At 44.4% G+C, this 23633-nt stretch overlaps 1 protein-coding gene across 5 annotated transcripts in view; it reads left to right on the top strand.

The window, feature by feature from the left end:
- Positions 1-23633, top strand: part of ANO2 (anoctamin 2) — a 311269-nt gene that overhangs the window by 215383 nt on the left and 72253 nt on the right. For all 5 annotated transcript variants that reach the window (XM_045826458.1, XM_045826456.1, XM_045826457.1 and 2 more), the window contains one exon: positions 19503-19580. In XM_045826458.1, the coding sequence (XP_045682414.1) occupies positions 19503-19580 (78 nt within the window). The remainder of the gene's footprint in view (positions 1-19502; positions 19581-23633) is intronic.

The following is a 23633-nucleotide window of genomic DNA, read 5'->3' as shown; positions in this document are numbered from 1 at the left end:
CAGTGTGGGGACTTGAACTTAGATTCTGTGGTGGCCCAGAAAAGATGTCTACCTTGCAGATTAATTCAGAAAGTTGCCAGCCCACAGTAGTTTTGCTTTTCTCTCCTTTTCTTTGCCCATTAGCTACAGCAAATTTACGATGATCTACACTGGTGAGTGGAGGGTGATAGTAGTCTATATCTTAAGCAGCAACAAATGCCAGGAAGTTCCCTTCCCTTTTGGAATCTCTATGCAAATATTTTCTTCTCCAGGGGATCTCCCACTTTTGCATGTGACTGAAGTAAACATAAAGGAAATATGACTTTCTGAGATCAGTGTAATCACAGGTCAGAGTTGCTCTGGTGGGTGAGGACCCCTAAGAGCAAAGGGCTAGGATGGTTGTTCCTGGAGAACCAGAGTGGGTGGTCCAGGTTGCCCTGGGAGAGGATTTTTTATTTCTTCCCCAAACCTTGCTCTGTCACTTGACATGCACTTGACCTGCCTACTCTTCTAGCTTAGCTCTGTCAGTGGGTGGGCCTGAATATTGCAGGCAAGTCATCATAAGAATCCACATGATCCCCCAAATGAGGATTGAATGAATACCAAGGAAACCGTTATTTCTGCTTCTCTGGCAAGAGAGTAGGAGGTGACCAGTGGCTTATAAAAAGCTTGTGTTACCAATGTAAACCATCATTGGACTGGCTCTGAAGAGGCCAGTTCCTTGTTTCTTTATGACTAATCTTTTTAATCTAGGTTTTATTAAATTGGAATTTAGCAATCATTCATATTCAACTAATATTTATTTTATGAAGTGGTTACTATGTGCCAAGTGCTGGGCTGCGACTTTCACATTGTTAGGTCATTTAGTCATTTCAAGAGCAAAGGGCTCAGAGTTTACCTTTGCATGATCTATGATAAAAAGATTTATTAAGCAAATGAGTGGTGTGTGCAAGATTGCCAGGGGAGATTTTAAACCACTTAAGAGGACAAAATGCTTCCGAGAAGACTGCCAGGACTTCAGAAGTATTCTCGTGTATGCACAAACAGCTGACCCAAGAGACAGGATAAAATGAGAAGGACCCAGGACAGAAGGTCAACAGAACTCCATTCTATTTCTGGTCCTTGGCCATGTCCCTGCCACTGCACAGTGCCATCCACTTCCCATTTCTACCCCCGCCCCAACAAAGTCATCTGTCCATAAAGGTAACACAGCCTTCCTGAAAACCTTGCTGAGGGCACAGAACAGGGTGTGCAGGGTGCCTCTTTTTGTGTGAAAAGGGGAGAAAATATGGATAAATGTGCACACACATTTGTACTTGCTTCTGTATTCATGAGACATTCTGTAAACTTAGTCATAAAATAATAATTAATAGTGGTTGCCTCTGCAAAATGGAGAGTAGGAGTGAGAGCTGGGCAGATGAGGACACAGAGGGGAGGAAGACTCCTCACCATGGCTTCACTGGGCTTTCGAGCCATAGGAATACATCGCCTACTTAAAAGTAAAATTCATAAAAAAGCCTTTCTGAAATCTAGGTATAATATGCAGAATTTCTAATCGGGAAGTTATTACCTTGGCATTACCTGTCCTAAATACTAATGCTGGCTCTTTCTGATCATGATTGCTCCCATGCTACCTTTACCTTGTTTATGTCTAGACTCTTGTCTGAGGGGGACATTATTCCTTAGTACCAGGTCCCTTGGCAGAGATTTTTGGTGCATTGGGTCTCTGCTGCTTTCTTTGCTTCCTTATCTCTGCAAACATGTGTGCATACACGTACAAACACATATATGCTCCTCCCAACTCACACACACTCACATACACAAGCTGACTCTTTTACACCAGGTAGCTTCCATCCAGGGGTCCTCCACACTGGCCCACACTTAACCTGAAAGAAAATGAGCCTAAGGCAGCAGTTATTGAAAGAACTTGATTCTTCAACCCCAGGACTCTGCTTTTCAAATCAAGAGTGTTCAGAAAGGCACAGAGTGCAGAATGTTACAAGGCCCCTGTTGTCATTCTCAGTCCCCGCCGATGTGAGGCATGAACAGCCTCCCTGAGAATGCACTGGCAGCACAACATGCCTCGTAGTGGTCCACAATTACAGAGCTCGGGTTCGACTTTTTCCCCCAGTGTCATAAACTTGATATATTTTTACATATCCTTGGACTGGAGGGAGGGGGCCTGGTCATGGGTTTAGCTTTTGCTCTGCCGATTGCCTTTTGGTTGTGTGAAAAACCCGGAGATGCTGCAGAGAACTTGGTGCATGGAGAATTTGGGCATGGCTTGAAGAGTTCATTGACTTAGATAGCAAGATAGAGCTAAAGGTGGAAACATGGAGGAAACTTTTAGGGGCTGTCCTTTCCAGCCCGCAGCCAGGTTGAGACACTCGGGAAATGCCATGCCCAGTGATGTGTGTGGAAGCAGCCTGTCACATGGGAGGCACCAGTGGGAGTTTCTGAGGTTGGAGAGGTGACTGGGCAATGTTTTCCAAGCTCCCTGGTGTATTTTGGTTTGGCCAACCCATGTGTTGCTGCAAGAGCTTGAGAAAAAAAATTAAAACAAGGGATGAGAAAACACAATCCATTTGGTGATTTTCTTTTAACTGAGTAGGAGGGATTTCTAGGACATGGGCTCTGGCAAAATATAGTCATAGTAAAGAAAATGGTTAAATATGTCTCCATGCTTTTGAGTACTGTTGGTGTCACTTGCACTCTGTTATTTTTTCCTTCGAGGGTTATTTGGGGAAAATTGTATACATCCCAGGGTTGAACTTCTAAACAAATGCAAGCTGCAGCCAGCCTCAGAGCTCCAGATGGGCATGTCCCTAGAGTGGCCTTTGTGAAGTATGTTTCTTCTTGCTCAGCTCCATCTGCCCCCTCTGTGCAGACACACACACACACACACACACACACACACACACACACACAGTTCCTTCCTTTGCAGAAGAAATGGGCAAACCTCTCTCTTTCTTTATTCTAGAGCAAATTCTTTGGAGGGTGAAGACAATTGTGATATTTCTCTCTTTATACAGTCTACTAATAAAGTTTAAAATATGGTGAGCAAATTCGAGGTAATTGCCGGGGGCAGGACTGTGTGTTACGCACTCCCGGAGCCTCCAACAATGCCTGCCCAGTGCCCTTGGGAGTCAATTGATGTTTGCAGATGGTGACTGTGACTCTGAGGAGACCCTATATTCCTTGAATTTCTCACATGAAGTGTGGAAAGGGGTCCCTGACACAGGAAAGGAAGGCACAAACTGTTTTCCCTTATCTCTTCACTTTTCTGCAGTGATCTACCTCCCCTGCAAGGAAATCTAGACCTTCAAAGAACACATTGGTGAGGGCCAGTGAGGTTCTGGTGAGTGGGTACCAGCCACACAAGACAGTCACCTCCCCAGAGATGGGCAGCTCGGGGTGTGGGAAATTGCATGGAGGTAGAAACCCAGGTCCCAAGCCCAACTTTCCTTCTAACACTCTGTGGAACCCACATAGTTTTTTAGTAAAGTGGGCCTAGGAAGACCTGCCCCACATTGTTGCCAAGATGGTTGTTTTAAATACATGTTTGATTAAAACATTTCCAACATGCACAAAAATGGAGGAAATAGTAGAGTGAACCTCCGTGTTCCTTCACCTAACTTCAATGATTATTATCTCACAGCCAGTTTTGTGTCATTTATACCCCTCCCCAAGACTCCCTCCCCATTGTTATCCCCGACATTAGAAAGTGAGGACTTATAGAATGAAACAATGGCAGCAAATGCTTTGTAGAGTACCTAACAGGTAGCAGATGCTTAGAAAATATCTTTGGAATCTGTACTTGCAGTAGCGTGAACTTTATAATTATTACTTCCTGGTGTGTCTGAGGGAGCCCTGAGAGTACAGTATTTCTCAGAGTCTTACAGATGAGAAAACCTAGTCTTAGTCAAGTGATCTGTCTAAGGCAATGGAGCCAACCAGGAGTGTGAGGCTACCACTAGAACCCAGGTCTTCCACATCCCATATGTATGCTCTTGGCTCTGTGCTCTGTTGCCTCTGTGTTGTTGGGTTTTTTTTCCTTTTGAATATCTTCTTAGAGAGGAACAGGAGACTTGTAAAATTTTATGTGGGCTCACAGTTTAAAGAGAACTTGTTTATGGGACTGTAATAACCACATATCCATGTGCACAACTGCTTACCGTCTTCAAAGGATCAGCAAATCCAATTTAATCCATCAAACACTTAGTGAATTACTTTTTTGCCTTGATCTCCAGAAAGTAGAAGATGTATAAGATACAATTGCTGCTCTCAGGAAGTTCACAGTCTCGTGTGGACCGAGAACTTACTGAAAGCCGTTGTACATACAGTACAGTTTATTACGGGGAAAGGATACAGTTGAAACCAGCCAAAGGAAGAAGTACAGAGGATGAAGTCCAAGAAAGTATCAAACAAAAGACTTACAGTGTCCTCTCCCCATAGAATTGGGACAGTGTCACTTTCTCAGCACCGATGTGTAACAATTGATATAGCCACAGATTATTACCAACCAGGAAAACGCCCCTGAACTTTGGTGTCTATAGTTTTTACTGGGGCTTGATCCTGTATGGCTGACCTTTAGTCTTCAGCCAATCTCAGGGGAGAGATGATACCATGCGGACTAAAGACCCCATCACATCACAGTGTTAGACTGCCTGGTGGCCAAATGCCCCAAGCAAATGAAGACACTCTCATCAGTAGAACATTTGAAGGAGCTAGAGATCACTTCCTGGTAGCTGAGAGCAAAGGCCAGACCTCAATTTGATTAAGGTTATTTCTTTACTGCATAACCACTGGAGAGTCTCCATTTGAAAATGTATCAGTGGCCAGCTTTGAGGGGAGTTGGAAGCTTAGGGGGAAGGAAAGGAGATGGGTGTAGTAATGAGTATAGTTCTGAAAATCATTTTACTTTTCCAAATTCAAATTTGGTAATGAGACATGTAAACATTTTTTCCTTCTGGCTTATGAAAAGTCAAAAAGCAAATAAATTGCAAGGCTGAGGCTAGAACCTAATTTCAAGAGTTCTCCCTCAACACAAACCTGGGTTCGTGGTGAGCCCTCAACTCTAGGCAGCCCTGGGGTAACTGCCTGATGTTTTCCTCTGCAGAAGGAGTGAGAGAAGAGGACAGCAAGGATGCCCCTCCCCAGGCAGGAAGCTTTCTTTTCCTCCTGTTGTGTTCCCCTCCTTCTCACCTATCAATATTCATTGACTACATGGTGAATGAGGAGGGAAAGAAAGGAGAGGAAGGGAAGAGAGTCTCCTCATTTCTATCAGGCATTTATTACCCTGGTAGCTTTCTCCCAGGTTGCCTGCTATTATTCTCAGGAAGTTAGATTTTCCTTCTCTTTCTCAGCCTCGATCTTCACTGTTCTGTTTCTGTATCAGAAGCAATCAAAATGTAATGCATTGTCCATAAATTCCGACCTGGCCTGTGTGGGATCCCAGAGAGCCCTGGCTGCCCTTTGCCCAGGGCCTGGAGATGGATGAATGGTGTTGAAACCCAGGACAGGGCAAGCTCATGTTAGCCTGTGCATTTTGTTCATTAAGAAAAAGGATGCCCTGTACATGTTCTGGGGGCCAACTGCAGCCACCCCTGGGGGTTAAGTATCTGGGGGGTAAGCATTTGGGATGACTTGAGCTCACCGGAAAAAAAAATCCCATAGCTGGTGTTGACACAGGGAGGCAGCTGTACCCTGTGGTGCAGATGAGGGGAGCCTCGCCGGAGCAGCTGAGGCTGCAGATTCCCTGGCAGTCATGTCCCAACCATGCAGTGAGTCAGGGCCTCAAGTGCAAAGAGATGATGTATGTTGACTCCGTGGGTCAGGGTTGGAGACGGGAATGTGAGACTGGCTGCAGCGTGGAGGGGGTTCCCCCAGGCAGGCACACCCCTGTGTCTCCCTTGGCTCCTGGTTCCTGGCTCCTTGTGGGGAGAGGCAGGGCCAGTCCCTTTCTCTCTGGGGCGTGAATAAAATCCCTTCTGGGCATGGGGTACTCATGTCTTGGTTGGTCCTGCCAGTGTGTCTCTCTTTCTCAGGAGGAGAACTATGAGATAGATGGAAAGAAAAACTAGGGAAATAAATACAGCTAGCTATTCTCCTTGATGCTGAAGCTGGGGATTGAGAGATGAAGGGTCGAAAGTGAGGCCATTGAACTGATAGTAGAGTTGAGTCTGAGGGGGTGGTACGAGGCTAGAATAACTAGGAAGATGGCCCCCCGTCCTGGGCCAGTACCAGTTTAAGACTCAGAGCCAAGAGACGGTATGAGGAAGTTCCAGCATGTGCTCAACACTAACTTCAGACTGCACCCGTCACCTCTGTTCGTTCTAGTGACTCCTTGGCACTTCGTGGTGATGTAGTGAATCCTCTGCATTTCATGGTGGCTTGCTGCAGCTCAGAGAGAAAACAGGGGTGAGGGGCCTGGGTAAGGAGAACAGCACTGAGATGCAAGGCGATACATTACTGATTGATTTAAGGTCAAATCATTATTTGTTGGCTGAAGAAGAAACTGCCTTGCTGGGGGGCAGAAACTCTGTGTTGTGTTTCCAGATCAGGAAAGGGGGTAAAGCAACTTTTCTCAAACTGCCAGGGAGCTGGGTTGCTGGCTACCACAGAGCTTGCATAATCAATGAAGCCTGTGAATGGAGGATTAAATGGAGATACTACAGGTCTTCTTAGAGCCTCCAATATGTATTAATTAGCATACTAGATTTCCTAAAAGAAAGAGAGATTGTGCATGTAGAACATCTGTGAATACCTGGAAAGTCCAGTTTTCTGAGGAACACAGTGTAAAGAACACAGAAGAGAATTAAAAGGGGAGAGGGTTGGAATTATTTAGATCTGGATTAAAATCCCAGCTCAGCACTTACTAGTGTAAGTCTAGTCACATAACTAACCTTCTTGAGTCTTAATTTCCTCATGTATAATATGAAACTAATAATTTCTATCTCATACAGTTATTTTGAGAGATAAATAAGATCGGATATGTAAGGAATCTTGAAAAGTGACTGTAATGTAGTAAGCACACACTAAATGATGGATGGAACAATCAGTCTTGGGCCACTGCTTTAGCTAAGTAGTCATTGTTTTGGGGCACACCCAGACCATTAAGTGTGAGTTTGTGTGTTTGTGAGTGTGTGTGAGTATGCACGCACTTATGCTCACACACATGTGCATGTGTATGCAAGGACTCGTGCCTGAATTTTCCTGAATCTTTTCCAAAGACATAAAAGTTAGGAGCTGCTCTGCCGTGCTTCCACAGCAACCACTTCCCTGCACTGTAACTGCTGCCCATCTGTCTCTCTCACGGCACTGAGAGCCCTGGAGCACGGAGGCCACAGCACAGGATCTGGGACATAGGAGATGCTTATAAAATCATTGTCAAAGGACTTGTCAGTGCCTCTTCTCCACTGTCATGGCAAGTCTGACCCCATCGCTTTATTAGTGTAACTTAACCCATCTTGAGTGTCAAAAATAAATCCCCTGAACCCAACAGTGACAGCAGAACTGGTGACACGGTCAGAATCTGGAGAGTGGGATGAGATTGGTCTGGGAGCTCAGCAGCACAGTGGGTTCTGCCATCAGCATCAGGGGGTAGGAGTTTGGACTCTGTAGGTCTTCCTTTTCTCGCCATGTGATGTGACAGGTAGTCACACACAGCAGCTGCTGTGGGTTCTGAACTGCATTCATGGAGTTGGCCCAATCCACCCTTCCATGCTGGGACCTGCACATTCTTAGTCTGCTCAGTAGCCTCTGAGTGCAGAGCCTCATCCTGGGCCCTGTGGGTAAGCGGTAACAAAGGAGAAAGCTGAGAGTACCTGCACATTCAGCCACAGAGCAACCAAATTCAGGCACGAGTCCTTGCATACACATGCACATGTGTGTGAGCATAAGTGCGTGCATACTCACACACACTCACAAACACACAACCATCCTCTCCCTTTCTCCTCCATCCTCCTCCTCATGAATTTTTCTTCCTCTTTTTGACTCCACTCCTCTCTCTGCATTTGTCCGGGATGTTCTCAGCACAGCAGGACAGAGCCAACTCTTGCTCAGCAAACCCAAAGAAAAGACATGAGTGGCTGGACAGGATCTCACCTCACCTACAGACCACGCAAGAAGGAGGATCCCTTTTATGGATCATTTCACTAATTTCATTTATTTATGTATTTATTTATTTTAAAGATTTTGCTTATTTATTTTTAGATAGAGAAGAAGGAAGAGAGGAAGAGACACATCAATGTGTGGTTGCCTCTGACACGCCCCCTACTGGGGACTTGGCTGGCAACCAAGACATGTTCCCTGACTGGGAATCCAACCGGCAACTCTTTGATTTGCAGGCCAGTGCTCAATCCACTGAGCCACACCATCAGGTCACTAATTAATTTTAGAACAGATTACTGAATTGTATGTATTACAGTGGCCTGAGTATGTCAACAGCAAGTTCCAGGGCCATCTTAGGAGACTCTGTGCTCCTGCAACCTAATGGAAGATGCCTCCCTTGACCATGACCCAGATTTGAAGATCTAGGAAGTGCTTTTGCTTCTCCTACCCAGTTTTCCTTGCTGGGGTCCCTTCCCATTTGTTCTGACCCTTGTTTTTAATGAAGAGGAACAGCAACTAACCACTGTTCTCTATAAGCGAACAAAATCCGAAGCCAAGCCAACAAATACACGTTGCATGCTGAAGGAGCCAGTGTTACAAAATACCATGCTGAGAGTTAATTGCAGTGTCTTTTTACCAGTTTATTGTTGCTGCAAATTGCTGAAAATTGTTTCTCCTAGTTAAAGACAAACACCGTTTTAGATGTATATTGTCTAACCATGGTGTAGCAGGGACGGCTCCGTCCTTGGGTGGAGGCCAGAAGTGACTGATACTGTTAACAAAACAACGAACAAAGTGACCTTACTCTTCCGACCAGAACACATGGATGCTGGCAAGATTCATTATTTATTCATTTGCACATGAAACATTTCAAAGGGAACAATGTTTAAATAAAAGTTACCAACATATTTCCAAATGCCATTTTTCACACCAAGAAGTCTGACACTGCTGTTTTTCCATGGAGGGCAGTGACCATCTCTTCTTAATATAGAGCCTGTTACAGTGCTCTGTGGATAGTGGGAAATTTTAAAGCGCAAAACATTCACAAAATTCAAGGGAACTGCACAAATTAAGGAAGATAATCAGATGCTGCCTAGGCCTTCTCTGACATATCAAACAAATGGTTTGAAAAATCAAACTGTGCCTCTGCTGCTGGCCTCCCCAGTATGGTCAGTGACCAGGCCAGTGAGTTACCTTTAGTTCTTGCCCTTCTTACTTTGAGAGCTACTGAGCAGATCTGAAATTCATCCCTGGACTCCAGTTTGATCAGTGCCTGTTTTAGGCCTACAATCAGCTTGCTGTTGGGGGCAAGGCAGGGGAAGGAGTGTGGATGGGAGCCGGTTGGCAAGTGGGCTGGGCCAGCAGTACAGCTGATGTGACGAATTCTGTGTGGACACTGCACATGAGGGAATTGTCTCCAAGCTTGTTTCCACCCTGTGAGCTCCTCTCAGAATATCTGTTCACACAGGGACAAGCCACAGGAATATAGGCCCTGGAGGAAAAACAGTAAGAGAGGGCTGAGTCTTGCAGAATGGTATTTCCCAAATTGGGCTGATCCACAGTGTCGCCTGTGAGGCATTTGCAAAAACAGATCCTTTCACCACAAGGATTCTGATTTAGTAGACCTGGGGGAGAGCCAGAAATCAGCATATTTTGAAAAGTCACCTGAGGGATTTCGACAGTTGGCTAATGTGGGAGTCATGACATTGCCCTGCCTGTGCCATTCCAACCTCACCTTTGCACAGCAGCGACCTATCTTCTCTACGGCCTGAGCATCTACTAGGGCTGAGCCATCAACTCTTCTTTCCTTTCCCAGGGCTGAGGACTCACTTCCCAGTGTGCACTGCCCCCCCCCAACCTCGTTCCCCCTCTCCCTGCCCGGCCCCACACCTCCCCCTGTCCCAGCACAGTAAGGTGTGGATACCTTTTTAGAGCATCATAATGGTACAGAGAGAATAGATATAAAGAGGCATGTAGAACCACTGATTTTCTTCTGCGTTTGTTTAGTAGAAAAAATAGGAATGATGAGTATTGGACCTAAAGAAAGCAAGAGTAAGGAGGGATTTTTACAAAGAACTTCAAGTTTGTAAACAGATGTTCTACAGATCAGTTCTGCATTCTGTGGGATAGAACATAAGGGAAAGGGCCCACACTGAAGCTGGAGGCTCATAGGTTAGACTAAGAAACAATGTGTGACTGAAAGGGACACACACTGGGAGGAGCTCAGTGTGGCTGCAAGATCTCTGTCCCAAAGGTCTTCATGATTAGCTGGGACTCAGCTGGGTATTGCTCAGACTAACACTCTTCCCTGTATTATTTTCCATTCAAAAAGCTGTCCTTGTTGGTGTGTGCTGATGAGACATGCACTTGACTATTTTTCTTGAAGTGTTATAGGTTTACCATGAATATTTTGCACTTTCCCCTTAGGTGTTGGTGCTGGTGTGTAACCTGAGACAGTGGCACAAAATTGTTCCATGGGCTCTTCCTGTGTGAAACTCGATTTGACCCACCCAGAGACTGAATACTCAATCCCACCCTTATGAGCACTGAGCACTACCCAATGAGCTGGGCTATTGTTTCCAGACTGATGGTCACCTGCGTCACACATGCAGATGGATTCCCAGGTCTGTCTGAGGCCAGCAATTGGAGATCCAGCGGTGAACTAGGGGCTGCCTAGGGGCTGTCATGGACCCCATGTTTTCCTCAAGGAGACAGAGAGGAGATAGATAAACAGACAACTTCAGATAGTGATGTGTCTTGACAGAGAATAATAAGGTCCAGGGTGTGGCCGGGGCATTAGGAAAGACCTCACTGGAGACGATGCCAGAACTAAGCACAGAAGAGTGAGAAGAGAGCCCAGCTGGGTAAAGAGATAGGAGAGGAATCTTATAAAAGGTCTTGAAGCAGAAACCAGCTCGGTGTGTTCAGCGAACAGGAAAGAAGCTAGTGTGGCTGAAATGGAGTAAAGGGTTGGATGGTAGGAAATGAAGCTTGAAAGAGCTAGAGCCCAGATCTTGTCAAGTCTTGGAGACCATGGCACAGGCTTTAAATGTATTCTAAGTCCATGGTCATTTGACTTAAGGCCTTGTGTGATATTCTAGGTAAGTTTATATATTAAGGATTTAGACGTGCAGTACTAGTGAGCGGGGAGGGGCTGCCTGCAGTTGGAGTCCAGGAGGAGCACACAGTAGAACAGTTTAGTTTAGAGTAGAGCCAGGAGAGAAGCTGAGCCCAGTACTGGAACACAGAAGGGCCAGGGCAGTCCCTGGAAAACAGAGAAAGTGAAGCCGCAAGCTGTCTGGGGAACTAGAAGCAGCCAAGTAAGCAGGCTGGACCTCAGGGTGGGAGACAGGGAGCCAGAGTCTGATTTTTTGTGTGTCTGCTGGGAAAACCAAGCAATGGGAAGAATAAAGAATGTTTTTCATTTTAGCCACAAATTATACTGCCTTCTGCCCTGGGCTTCAGGCATGCCTGTAGACTTAGGTGCTATGCCACGTGACTGCCTCAATCCTCCTAGATTGGGGCTCTGTTCCTAAAAGTCTTTATCTCTAAATAACTCAGGGGGTCATCATGGGCAAGTGCATAGCGCTGAGGGGCAGGACCTAGAGGCTCAGCCTGAGAGGCTGTGTGTGCTTGAGCTGTGAGGGCCAAGACCATTCTGGGGGCTTACACGATGGTGATAGAAGCTGTGGAGGATCTTGGGCTCAGTGAAGGGAGGGGTACGCAGTCCAATACTGGCCTCATGCTTCTGGTCAGGCCATGAAGGCTATGAAGGAGGAGGAGCTATTTTAGGAGAGAGAACTAAAGAGAGAGAGAAGATGGCGAAATTGGTAGGATCTCTGTTCCCAGAACGTTGTTTGTGAGAGTGCTTGAAGGCTCGCCCAGCAGCGAGAGCACTGAGCAGCTGTGTCTGAGAGAGAGTGGGACCAGAATGGCAGATCAAGGTCACACTAGATGATTGGGTGGCTTTGAAACAGGAAGAATGGCCTCTGGATCTGTGCTGTAGGAAGCATTGCCCAAATTGAATTTGGGGTTTCCTTGTCATTTTGACCCTTAGTGACCTTTACTCAGACATGATTGAACCTAGATCAAGACTTTTCTTTAGCTTTCCATCTCACCCCTGTTTTAAGTCAGTCTCCCAATCTTACTCTTCCATAAGGCCCCTGTCTGGGACCACTTCCCATCTGTCATGCAATTTTACCATCCCTGATTCACCCAGGTTGTTATGATTTCTCTTAGACACCCTACTCAGGGACTACCAACCCTCCCCACCCATGGTTCTCTATAGTGTTGCCCCGACCATGGGGAGTGGGGAAGTCACCTCTAGGTTGATAGAAGACCTCCACCTACTGAAATGACTGGATCCCTTGACTCAAGAAATCAAGGCAGACAAAGTGTGCTACATAAAGGGGTGAAGAACTTTCCATCTGATTCCCACCTACCACTGGCCTCATGAATTCTACCAGTGTTGAGGCCATGCCCTGCTTGCCCCCTGGCACAGAGAGAGACCCAGGTGAGACTGGTGAAGTGTCACCAAGATCGTTTTCAGAGTTGAAGTCCATGAACCTGATAGGAGGCCTGTTGATTACACAAACATTTGTTGAGCTTATACCACGTACTTGACACTGTGCTTAAACACTAGATACATGGAGATGAATCAAACATGGCACCTGCAGTCCTGGAACTGACAGTTTGTGAGGACAGACAAGAAAATCATCAGTTGAAGTGGAGGGAAATGAGGCTGGAGATGTGCAGGGTCTGGACTAGGGCATGGGTACTGGCAGTAGAAAGTGGAGGAGTGACAGGCTAGGAGAATGTTTAAGGAGATAGGCTCTATAGGGCTGGAGGCTGATTGAGGTGAGTGTGTGGGAGGAAGTAGCCCAAGTGAATGCCTCGGTTTCAGGCTTTGTCTGCTCAAAGGGTCGTGGTTCAGTTCACTGAGTTAGGGAATGTAAAAGAATAAGAAGAAAGTTTAAGGGGTAAGATGGTTCATTCTTCTGGGGCATTTTGAACTTGGGAAATTCCACTGAAGATGTCCACTAAGAAGTTGGACAAATGAGTTTGGAGCTCAGCCGAGACCCCTGAACTAGTGATAAAGATTTGCCTCAACAGGTGGGTGATAAAAAAAAAACACCAAGATTTTAGCCAGGAAGAGGGCCTTGAGTGGGGAAGTATGAGTATTAAACTCTGCTTCAACCCTTTATTCCTTCCAACATCTTAAGAAAGCAAACTACAGCAGCCCTCTCCTCTCACCTGCCATCTACTTTCTCATCATCTTCCATCTTAGTCTTCCTTCCATCATTCCTTTGAAACTGTCTCACAGGTCGCAGGTAACTTTAATGGCAAATGCAAATGGATACTTGGTTGCTATCAACTTACTTGATCTCTCCTCAAGAAAACCTGTGTCTACTTCTTGACACTTCCCTCTCTGGACATCTGTGGCACTATTATCTGCTGGCTTCCTTCCTATGCTGTCGCCGCTCTTTGGTCCACTTATTTTTTAGATGACTGAACCCAGGAGAGGCAGCATCACACATGATCACATCGATTCCAGAGCTGCAACTTATTAGCTTGTGGCCAAGTGTATTAATCTTCTGGACCTCACTTCCTTCTCCTAGCTACAGAATGAGGATAATAATAATAACTTCCAGGGTTATTGCAAGAATTAAATGGAAGATATCTAAGGCAACTAAAAAGTAGTACCTCTTATTGTTCAGCATGTTTCCAGGTGAATGGCAATACCCAGCAGAAAGGAAATGCTTTGAGTGTGGTTACCGAAGAGTGGTCACCTGACTAGCAGCATCACTAGCACCAGCACCAGCATTCCCAGAAATTTGTTAGAAATTCTGATTCTCAGGCCCACTCCAAACCTGCTGAGGCTGGGGCCCAGAAGTTTGTTGTAAGAAGATGCGTGCTCAAGTATGAGAACACTAGTTTAAGATAAGGAAGAGTGAAGTCCTTGAGGAGAGAATGAGATCCAAAGAAAAGGTGGAGTCTGGCAGTCAGTAGGAGGAGGAGACATATCTCCAAATGAGATGGGGAGGTCAGATGATTTAACCTAACCCTGCCAGAAACCCTGCTGCTGTCTACAGACACTCTACCCTCTGTTTTCTGTGAACCACTTGATAGTGCTACATGATATGATAGCACCGTGCTTTTGGGCATAGCATTTTCTCTGCAATACATTCATTCCTCTTTCATCCTAGAAAACTCTAATCCTTTAGTCACAAGTGAAATGTCCCCTCACGTATGAAGTCACCCCTTACTCCCCTAGGCAGGTAGTCACTCCCTCCTCCGTGTCCCCATGACATATGTCATATATCATGTCATAATTTGTGATCATCTTTCTAAGTTTCTTCTAGTAGTTAGGGCATTCATTCCTTAGGGGCAAAGAATGTGAGCTATTCTTCTGCACATCTCAGGGCATAGTACAGGCACAATGCTGGGTACTCAGTTGGTGTTTAATGAACACTTCCTGTACAGAAGAAACAGGAGTAGTAATAATAACTCATGATTATACAAAACTTATAAGTTTCTAAATACTATCACATGTACTCACTGAGTGCTTAGTAAGGCAGATTTGCCAGTCATCCCAGTAGAGATGAGAATGTAAGGGCAGGGATAGATTAAATAATATGCCCAAGCTTGCTCAGCTAATAGAGAGGTAGAGACAGGTTTTATTCCTGGCCTCTACCTCTTCATTATATTATAGTTCCAAATTCACTGTTTTTCCCTCTCCTTGACACTGCCCCTAAAATATTTGTTGGAATATAGACTTAATGTATGAAAATCTTATTAGAAACCAGTCTGACCCTATCTATTCTTGACCTGCTTGTTTTTAGTTGGAGGTGGTGGAGGCTGGTGATGAAGAGCTACTAGTGGTGATGACAGTGCTCAGCTTCCTGCCTCTTGTTGGCTTTCCCAAATAAAGAGAACCACAGCCTGCTTCCTTTCATTCCCAAGTCCCGTCCTGCCCCAAGCAGGATGCGTACTGACCAGGAGGCACTTATTGTCTTCAATCTTTATTGGTTTAACACTGGTATGAGTGAGCATCTCTTTCCTACAGCCCTGCTTTAAGCAAATCCAACATATAAAAATTGGGATTAAATCTTAGGGGAATCTGTAGACACTACTCCCTCAAGGAGGTAGAGTATAACTCTTCACTCTCTAAATATGGACTGCATATAATGACTTCCTTCTAAAGAGTAAAGTATGGACAGGAGAAAGAGAGTAACTATGCAACAGAGAAACCTGACAAAAGCACCACCTGCACCAAGCGATCAAGGTTAACATCATCACTGAGAGGTCATATTATAGCTTGTATCCTTGATATGAAGGGGTGAAAATGGCACTTTGCATCTGTGGTCTTCCTGCCTCAACATTTACAACTTCAGTCTAATTATGGGAAAAACTTCAGACAAACCCATATGGAGAAACATTCTACAATATACCTGACCAGTAGTCCTCAAAACAGTCAAGGTCATCAACAACAAGGAAAGCCTGAGAAACTGTGTAGTCTGGAGGAGCCTAAGGAGACATGATGACTAAATGTAATGTTTGGATAGGATCCTGGAACAGAAAAAGGGCAGTGGGTAAAAATTTAGAAAATACAAATAAAGTGTGAACTTTAATTAATAGTAACTTACAATATTTGTTCATTGATTGTGAAAAATGCAGCCATACAATGTAATAGGGAAAACTGGGTGTGAACTGTGTGTGTTTGTGTGTGTTTGTACATATATACAGAAAAACTTCAACAATAGTAGAGAGAATATATATTCTGAATATAAATAATTTCAAAAGAGCAGTTCTATGATTTAATGTGAATGTCACTGTGCTACTTGCTGTTGGAGACTTGGAATAGGAGGCATAGTCCACGGGCGGAAACAGGACAATAGAGACAAAGAAACAGACACAGATGACAGCTTGGCTCATGTGTTAACAATGGGGACATTAGCTAAGTGCTTCCTAATCACCTGCTTCTGATATAATCATGAAGCTGATTAGACCTTACTTTTGTGTGACACCTTACAGTTTACAAAGCTCTCTCATAGGCACTCACACATGCTCTGCACAATACCTCTGTCACTTAGGTGGGACCAGTGTTGTCATCTCTGTTTTAAAAGGAGCGAGAGGCACTAAGAATTCTCACCTACCCTCTGTGTGCGGTGTGCCAGTGTGGCCCCCTCCATATGTTGGCTAATTCATATAAAATGCATGATAATTTATCATTTTATACATCTACAGATAAGGAATATAATTACAGATGAGGAAACTAAGGCTCTGGAAATTTCCCAAGGTTACTTCACTAGTTAATATTAGAGCCAAGAGTTAAACTCGGGTGTTCTGGTCTCAAGACTACTTCTTTTTTCATTATCCCGCAGGCTTTCTATGTGATGATTACGCAGAGTGTAGTTACATTAATGACATGGTGCCCTGAATCTTCACATTTTTAATGTGCCAGTGAGTGGAAACTTTTAACTAGCTTCTTCTATCAGAACCAGTTATTATACATAAAATCTGCTGCACTCACTGTCATCCTTACCAGTAACTTTGGGAGCTTGGAAGGCAGTTGGTAATCTTTGTGTTTCCCTTGGCCACTTGTGTTTGGATAGTGTCTCAGTGTATGAGATGGAAACTATGACTTCCTGAAAAAAGGGCTCATCAATGTAAACATGAGAGGGGATGATTTGTCACAAACACTAGAACCTATGTCAAAATGAGTATTTCTCTTTAAGATAGTTGCTTTGAGAGGACAACCAAGTCAATTGCTTTTTAGTTGTCTCGTTTTTATGCAAACTGGTCGTGCCACCTTCCTTGCCAAGGTTAGCACTGAAATCCTTTTGTTTCCACAGTGGTCTCTGAGCTCCTTCTGGGCAGGGCTGAATCTTCAGTATCCAGCACAGAGCCCAGCCCTCCAAGGTGCTCAGACCTTGTTTGTTGAGTGGAATGGAACCAAAACTGATTCTTCAGGATGGAGTTGTCACTGCAGGGTACAGACTGGTCCAAAGACATCTAATCCCTCTCGGTCTCTGACCTGAAGAAGGTGGACAGCCACTTGGCAGGAAACCTTAACCAAAACCATTTCAGATGCCTGATTCCTCCACAGGATTATTAGTCATCCTCCACAGTTGTATTTATTTATTTGAGCCCATGTCACCGTGAGCCATATTTCCTGCTCCTCTGCTCCTACCTCCCTTTCCCCTATTTCTTCCTGGAATGTCCAACTCAGCCCTGAGGGTTACTCTGAACCCAGTCTCACCCTTGCTGACAAGATGTTTCTCATCCCTCCCTTCATCTCAGGGACCAAGCACAGGTTGTTCTACCTCTTCTTGCACTATTCCTCACTTGGGAATCACCTGACAGAGGAACTGACAACCTGGAACCTATGAACCAGAGTTCCTTCTTTTATACTCATCACTGGTATTTCACAACACATCTGGTTTGCTGAGTTTTAAGGCAGACCTTCTTAACTCTAGGCCAGAGAAGGAGTCAAAGAATCATCAAGACTTTCATTACGATGAGGGAGACCTCAGGAGGAGCCCTGCCATGCACCCCTTCTTTTCTTTGCAGAATCCCTACTGAGTACTGTTGTCCACCAGCCCATCTTCAGTTTTCCTTATCAAAATCTTACAGGCAAATATCACTAGTGGGAGTAAAAAACTAAGAATTAATACCAAAGAAAAAGAAAGCAGTGTGACTCCCTTTTGATGTTGGCCTAATGTAGAGGAATATGAATAACTATTTCAGTCCTCACAGAAATAGATTTATATGCTGTCACTCATCCAGAGTGCTCATGACCTGTAATTACCTTATTCTCAATTGTGTGACAGAAAGTCTGCTGGGCTAGGAGTTTAGAGCCCTGGTTCTATCATGAGGTCTATGAAAAACTGAGTATCCCTTGTTTATGCCATCTGTAAATGAAAGTGCTAATTATTAAATGACTTCAGCCTTAACACTCATGTCCACCCCCATTTATTAAGCCAGCTCAACTCTGCACTCAGCTTTAGACATGCAGTAAGAAAAACACATCATTTCTTTCCTCAAGTGCCCCACAGGCTCATGTCCAAGATAATCCTCGCTCCCACATTGGCAAGTGCTTCCTGAGGCTTTTGTATGTGGGTGTCACTTCTGCTTTCTTAGACTGTGAGGTCCCCAGGGGCAGTGGTCAAGTCCACTTTCTTCTGTCTTTCATCATTCCTGCCAACAAGGTCTGCACACAGTGGATGCACAAAGGTTTTTAGAAAGACATCTTTTAGGCCAGGAAGGCCCTTGGCCTACAGTACAAGCTTTCAAAGGCTAGATGGCACTGTTGCTAGAGCCAAACCAGGTGTGTTCTGAAATAGTGGTGAGGAGGGAAGAGAGACTAGAGGGGGTCGGGGTGCCTCGAACATTCACTTGCTGAGTTTGATTCAGATATATTGCAGAAAGGCAGGACTCCTCCCTCACCAGCACAGAGTGCTTTGCCATTTTCAGGGCATCTTTACAAACATGGCTTCAAATGGTCCTCAGAACAAACCTGTATCAATCCTCATTTTATAGAAGAGCAGCTCAGAGAAAGCAAGTGCCTGGACTAAAGTTATGTGGCAGTTAATTGGCAGGGATTTTTATCATTCATACATACCTTGTCGACATCACCCAACCCCATGAGGGTCATCCGACTAAGCCAAAGGACTCCGGTCAGATATACGGTTGTCCCAGAAGGGCGGCCTGGGTACACTGGACCCAGCCTGGGGGAAAAAGGTAGGGTTCTCAGCCAGACTAACTGCAAGGCATTGACTTAACCTGTTAAGCTAGAAATGTCTGCATCTGTGACCAGGAGAGAACACAGTCATTTTGGGGTGAATAAATGACAGCACATAAAGGTTATTTCAAGAACAAAAATTGTGGGTAATTTGTACACATGCTAGGACTTATGGTTGATGTTTTACTGAAAGAATGGTCTGTTTTAGGATGTTGCCCTGTGGTTGGGTTGTATAGGTCCTGTGTCCATTGCTTTACCATGTTCACACGTTTCTCATTAAAATAAAACAAACAAAATCATCCTGTGTGGTAGGCAAGACAGGTGTTGCAATTGTGCCCATTTATGATAAAAAAAACAAGAGTCAGAAAAGTGAAGAGACATTCAAGATCATGCAGCTGAGAAGTAGGTTGACCTTTTGAAAACTTTAGCCCAGAATGAGGCTAAACTGAGATCTCGTCCTCTTTTCCCCATAGTTTTTTCAGGCTATCTAGAAATCACAAAATCAGGAGAGCTGTTGTTAATATGGAAGGTAAGTCATTGGAGACTAGAAAAATACCTATATAGAATGATGAGTAATTAATAATATGCAAGCTTATGCAAATTAAGAGAAAACGATTATCTGTTATTTATGCCTTCTGGTTTTCTCTACTCTCCTCTTTCTTCCCAGGATGATGATGAAGATAAGCTGAGCTGGAGAGATCGTTTCCCAGGTTACCTGATAAACTTTGTCTCCATCTTGTTCATGGTAATTTCCTTGAGGGAACACCTGCCTATGACTTAACGCTTGTTAGATCCTGTTAAGGGAATACTGTGGGTGTGTTGTTCTTTTATGCTATGGGAATAATGAGGGACTAATAAAGATGAAGCCACAATCCCTGTATAGAAGGACAAGGCCTTATCTGATAGTGCGGCCATTTCTAGTATCAGTCACCTGAAGAAGGGAAGGTGATTTTCTCGGACAAAACACCAGACCTGGAGGGGGTCAGTGACCTTCTGTAGCTATTGAAAGAGTTTCCATCTTCCTAGAATGAAGAGGGTAGTAGGGGTTCTGTCTTCCCAGCCTTGACCACAGATGTTTGAAGTTGGAACTATTTGGGGTGGGTTGGTGGTAAGATGGTACCTTCCACACTGGGACAGACCAAGGCCTTGGAAGAAGTAATCAGGTAAGACGGCTACAAAACTGTGGCAGCCTGTTGAAGCCGGCTGACTCTCATGATTTGTGGAATAGAACAGAGTCGGGCAGCCAGGGAGGCAGCCAGCCTGGGCTTTCTAAGCTGATTCTTTAGTTTTCCTGTAGTTGTTGTGTTTGCTTCTGTGTTCTCCCTGGGAGTTTGAGAGGGCTGTTTGAAAGGCCCAGATGGTCTCAGCTGTGTCAGGGAAGGTAAGGAAGGGGTTTATGCTTCATATTTGAGTTATATCAATAAAGTGATAGCAGGCTGGTCTTGGGAGCCAGGATGAGTGAACCAACAGTAACTGAAGCAAGAAGATCTTACGATATTTGTAACATCCCCTCTTGCTGAAAATAACAAAAGGTGAAACTCAGAGGACTGAACATGGGCCACTGAGCTGTCTGCCTTGTCTTTATGGGTAGGCTCCTTCCAGTATTCAAAACTGGAGCTTCTGTTTTACACAGCGGTTGTATCCCTACAGCATTTCTAAGCAGGACTACACATTAGTTGTGGGGTGGAGCAGAGTTTGCTTATTCACCCCCCAAAAAAGTTGGGGGGGGACTGAAATGATTATAATTTTCTGGACCTACTGGCCACAGGTAACTTTGATCCTGGCCTGAGGTTATTATTGCCATCCTGATCCTTGAGGACAGGAACCATGTCCTAGTCTCAGAAGTTTAAAGTGAAGGAAGCACCTACTTCAACAATTTGTTTCACAGATGAACTGCAGAGGTGGTGAGTGCCTTGCCAGGACTTGGAAGTCTACATTTGTTATCTTCTCATTGCTTAACAAGAGCAAGGCATGTAGAATGCATTCAACAACATGTGGTGAATTGCAATGTGTTACGCTGGAATGATATAAAGTTTAATTTAGCACTTCAAAGCCTCCCACAATATGCATCTTGTTGTCAGAGATTATTCATTCATTCAAGAAATATTTAATGGGTGCCAACTATGTGCTTGACGCTATTCTTAGGCCTTGGGGGTAGAGCAGAAAATAAAACAAAATAATCCTTCCCTCAAGGAGTTTATAGATAACAAATACATACATAAATAAGAAAATAGTTAAGTAAAATATTTCTATCTCCAGTGGTGATAGGTTAGGATGTTTATAACATCCCACCTTGCTGAAAATTACAAAAACTAATATTGGATAAATATATTTTTCAATCTTGTTAAAGTCTTGAATGGCTGACAGAATTGTGAGGGTAAGCTCTAAGGGAAAATGAGAGGTGCCTTTACCCATCTAGACCAATGGCTTTGGTTTTGGTGGTTTTATGGGGGCAAGGAGAGTAGAAATCAGGAGAATGGCTGGCTCAAAGTAGGGATTCTAACAGGAAGTCCTCACCTAATTAAATTGGAACTCCAAAGGACTACATTCTCGGAATAAAGATGATAGAACTAAACCGACCCCATTTCCCATTTATGGGACTGCAGAGAAAATTATGTTCTAAGTAGAACAGGGAGGAAGAGGGAATCATCTCCCAGATGGGCATGGGCAATCACCATTGTGGATTGACAGCCTGGTCCATCACACGAGAGGACCAGGGTATTGCCCTGGAACAATGTGTGGAGCATGAGACCGAGCAGTCAGGGAAGTGTTTATAAAAGAGTTTTTTGTTTTGGAATTTGGGCAACAAACTGGAGTATCAAATATCTTTCCCTCCTCCGTCCCCTGTGACTAAACCTTGGCAGAAGATTTCAGGACCTTGGCCCTGAGGACGGTTTTAGGGATGCCAGTCTGCCAGATCAGCTGGGGATGTTTTTCATAGGATGACAGGAGCCAAGAAACATCACATGCTGTGCCCATTTTCCCCACCATGATAGAGACCTAGATGGACAAAGACAGATTTTCTCTTTCTTCTCCAACCCAGTAGGTTGAGCTAAAGTTCCTTTTCTGTTTGAATTGGCCCTCTTTTGGTTTTCTTTTTACATGGCAGGGAATTATCACAGGCAATGTCCATCCTTCCTCTAGAGCTAGGTGCCTGAACCCTCCTCCCATGCCCAAGACAGTCACTTGCACTTGCATATTGGGAGCCACCCATCAGAAAACCTCCGCCGTTGCCAGTGTTATTACAGTGGCTTCCTAACTAGTCCCCCTACTGATCTTTGCAAAATTGAGGTCCGATAATGGCATTCCCCTGCTCCAAACCCTCTAGAGTTTTCACACCTCATGAGATGTAGAGCCAACACCTTTATACCACAGGGCTGGCCCTGCTCCTCTCTACCACCCATGCCCCACTCCAACTCTCCCTTTGCTTAAGTAGGTCCTTATGGATATGTCACCTTCTTACCTAGGCCTTTCCTGACCACCCTATTTTAAATGACAAGCTTTCTCCATAACCCTGCTCTACTTTATTTGTTTCCATAGTGTTTATCACACCAGATATACTATATATTTTACTTATTTATTAGTTTATTGGCTATCTTTCCCCAATAGAGGATCAAAATCCAAGACATTTGTATCTTTGTTCAGCAATATATCACTGACACCTAAAATGGTGACTAGCACATAGTAGGTACTCGAGACATCTTTTATGAATGACTGAATGAGAAAATAAATTAAGAAGATGCCAGAGACAACTTATTATGTCAATGATAAAGTTATTAGTGTGTATATTTTTAAAATTGAGCTACTATTATGTGCCATGCCCTAGACTAGGCACTCTCCCACTAGTTTCTCCTCCCAGAGGTTGCTTCTGCCTGTGTATTTCTACTTACTCCTCTGTATACCTTCTTCCAAGACTTTCCCATAGAAAACAGTCCCAAAGCCGCTTCTGTGGAGTTTCCTCTCACTAATCCCCCTGCTCTCTACTCAGAGCATACCAGAAGCTCATGAAGTAAGGCCTGTGACTCTGTCCAGCTGCTACTAGTCTCCACATTTGTTATGTGTGCAATGGTTTTCTCAACTTTGCTTCAGAATGCAAGTCCTAGAGGGTAGGGATCAGGTCGACTCTCCTCTCTGTCTCTCTTAGAGTGTCAAATAGGGCTATGGACTTTGTAGCCTGGCCTCCATTGCAATTTGGCTGTGCCCAGAAGTAAATTATGGGATTAAAACACCAAAGCAACAGGAACCATGATAATGTGACCACGTGCAGGGGATCAGCAAATCTTTACCGAGAAGATTGTATGCCTGAGCCACCTCTATGAAATGGCAGGAGGCACAGAATGCAGCACAACACCAAGCCCCGCTTTTGCCCTAGGAGGAGGCTGATCACCAACATGCACCATACCCAGCACAGTGGTTTGCACAATAAGTGCTCAGAAAATACTTATTGAATTTAATCAACAAAATCAATAATGCAGCCAAAGTTGTGAGAATAGTACTGTATTTAGTGCCAGAATATGTGGGTTCTAATGTCAGGATAGGGTTATAGACTTTGCAGCCATAGAGCAGGGTTCGAATCCTGGATATCACTAACTTGCATCTACAAAAGGCATGTCTTCTGTGGTAATTATAAGGATTAGCACTAGCAAAGATATGCATTGAATAATGACATAGAGAGGGTACAAATGGATCAGCTGTTGTTGATGATGATGTTATTACCATTAGTGCATCAGTTCTACCATGTACCCTCTGGACCTGGGACCGATCACATTGCTGTTTCTTGAGCCTCAGTTTCTTATAT

This window comes from Phyllostomus hastatus, unplaced genomic scaffold, assembly GCF_019186645.2.
Source record: "Phyllostomus hastatus isolate PE091 unplaced genomic scaffold, TTU_PhHast_1.1 phas_scaffold_755, whole genome shotgun sequence".
NCBI lineage: Eukaryota > Metazoa > Chordata > Mammalia > Chiroptera > Phyllostomidae > Phyllostomus > Phyllostomus hastatus.
Note: the sequence above shows the minus strand (reverse complement) of the source record. Positions and strands in the feature narration are given on the sequence as shown.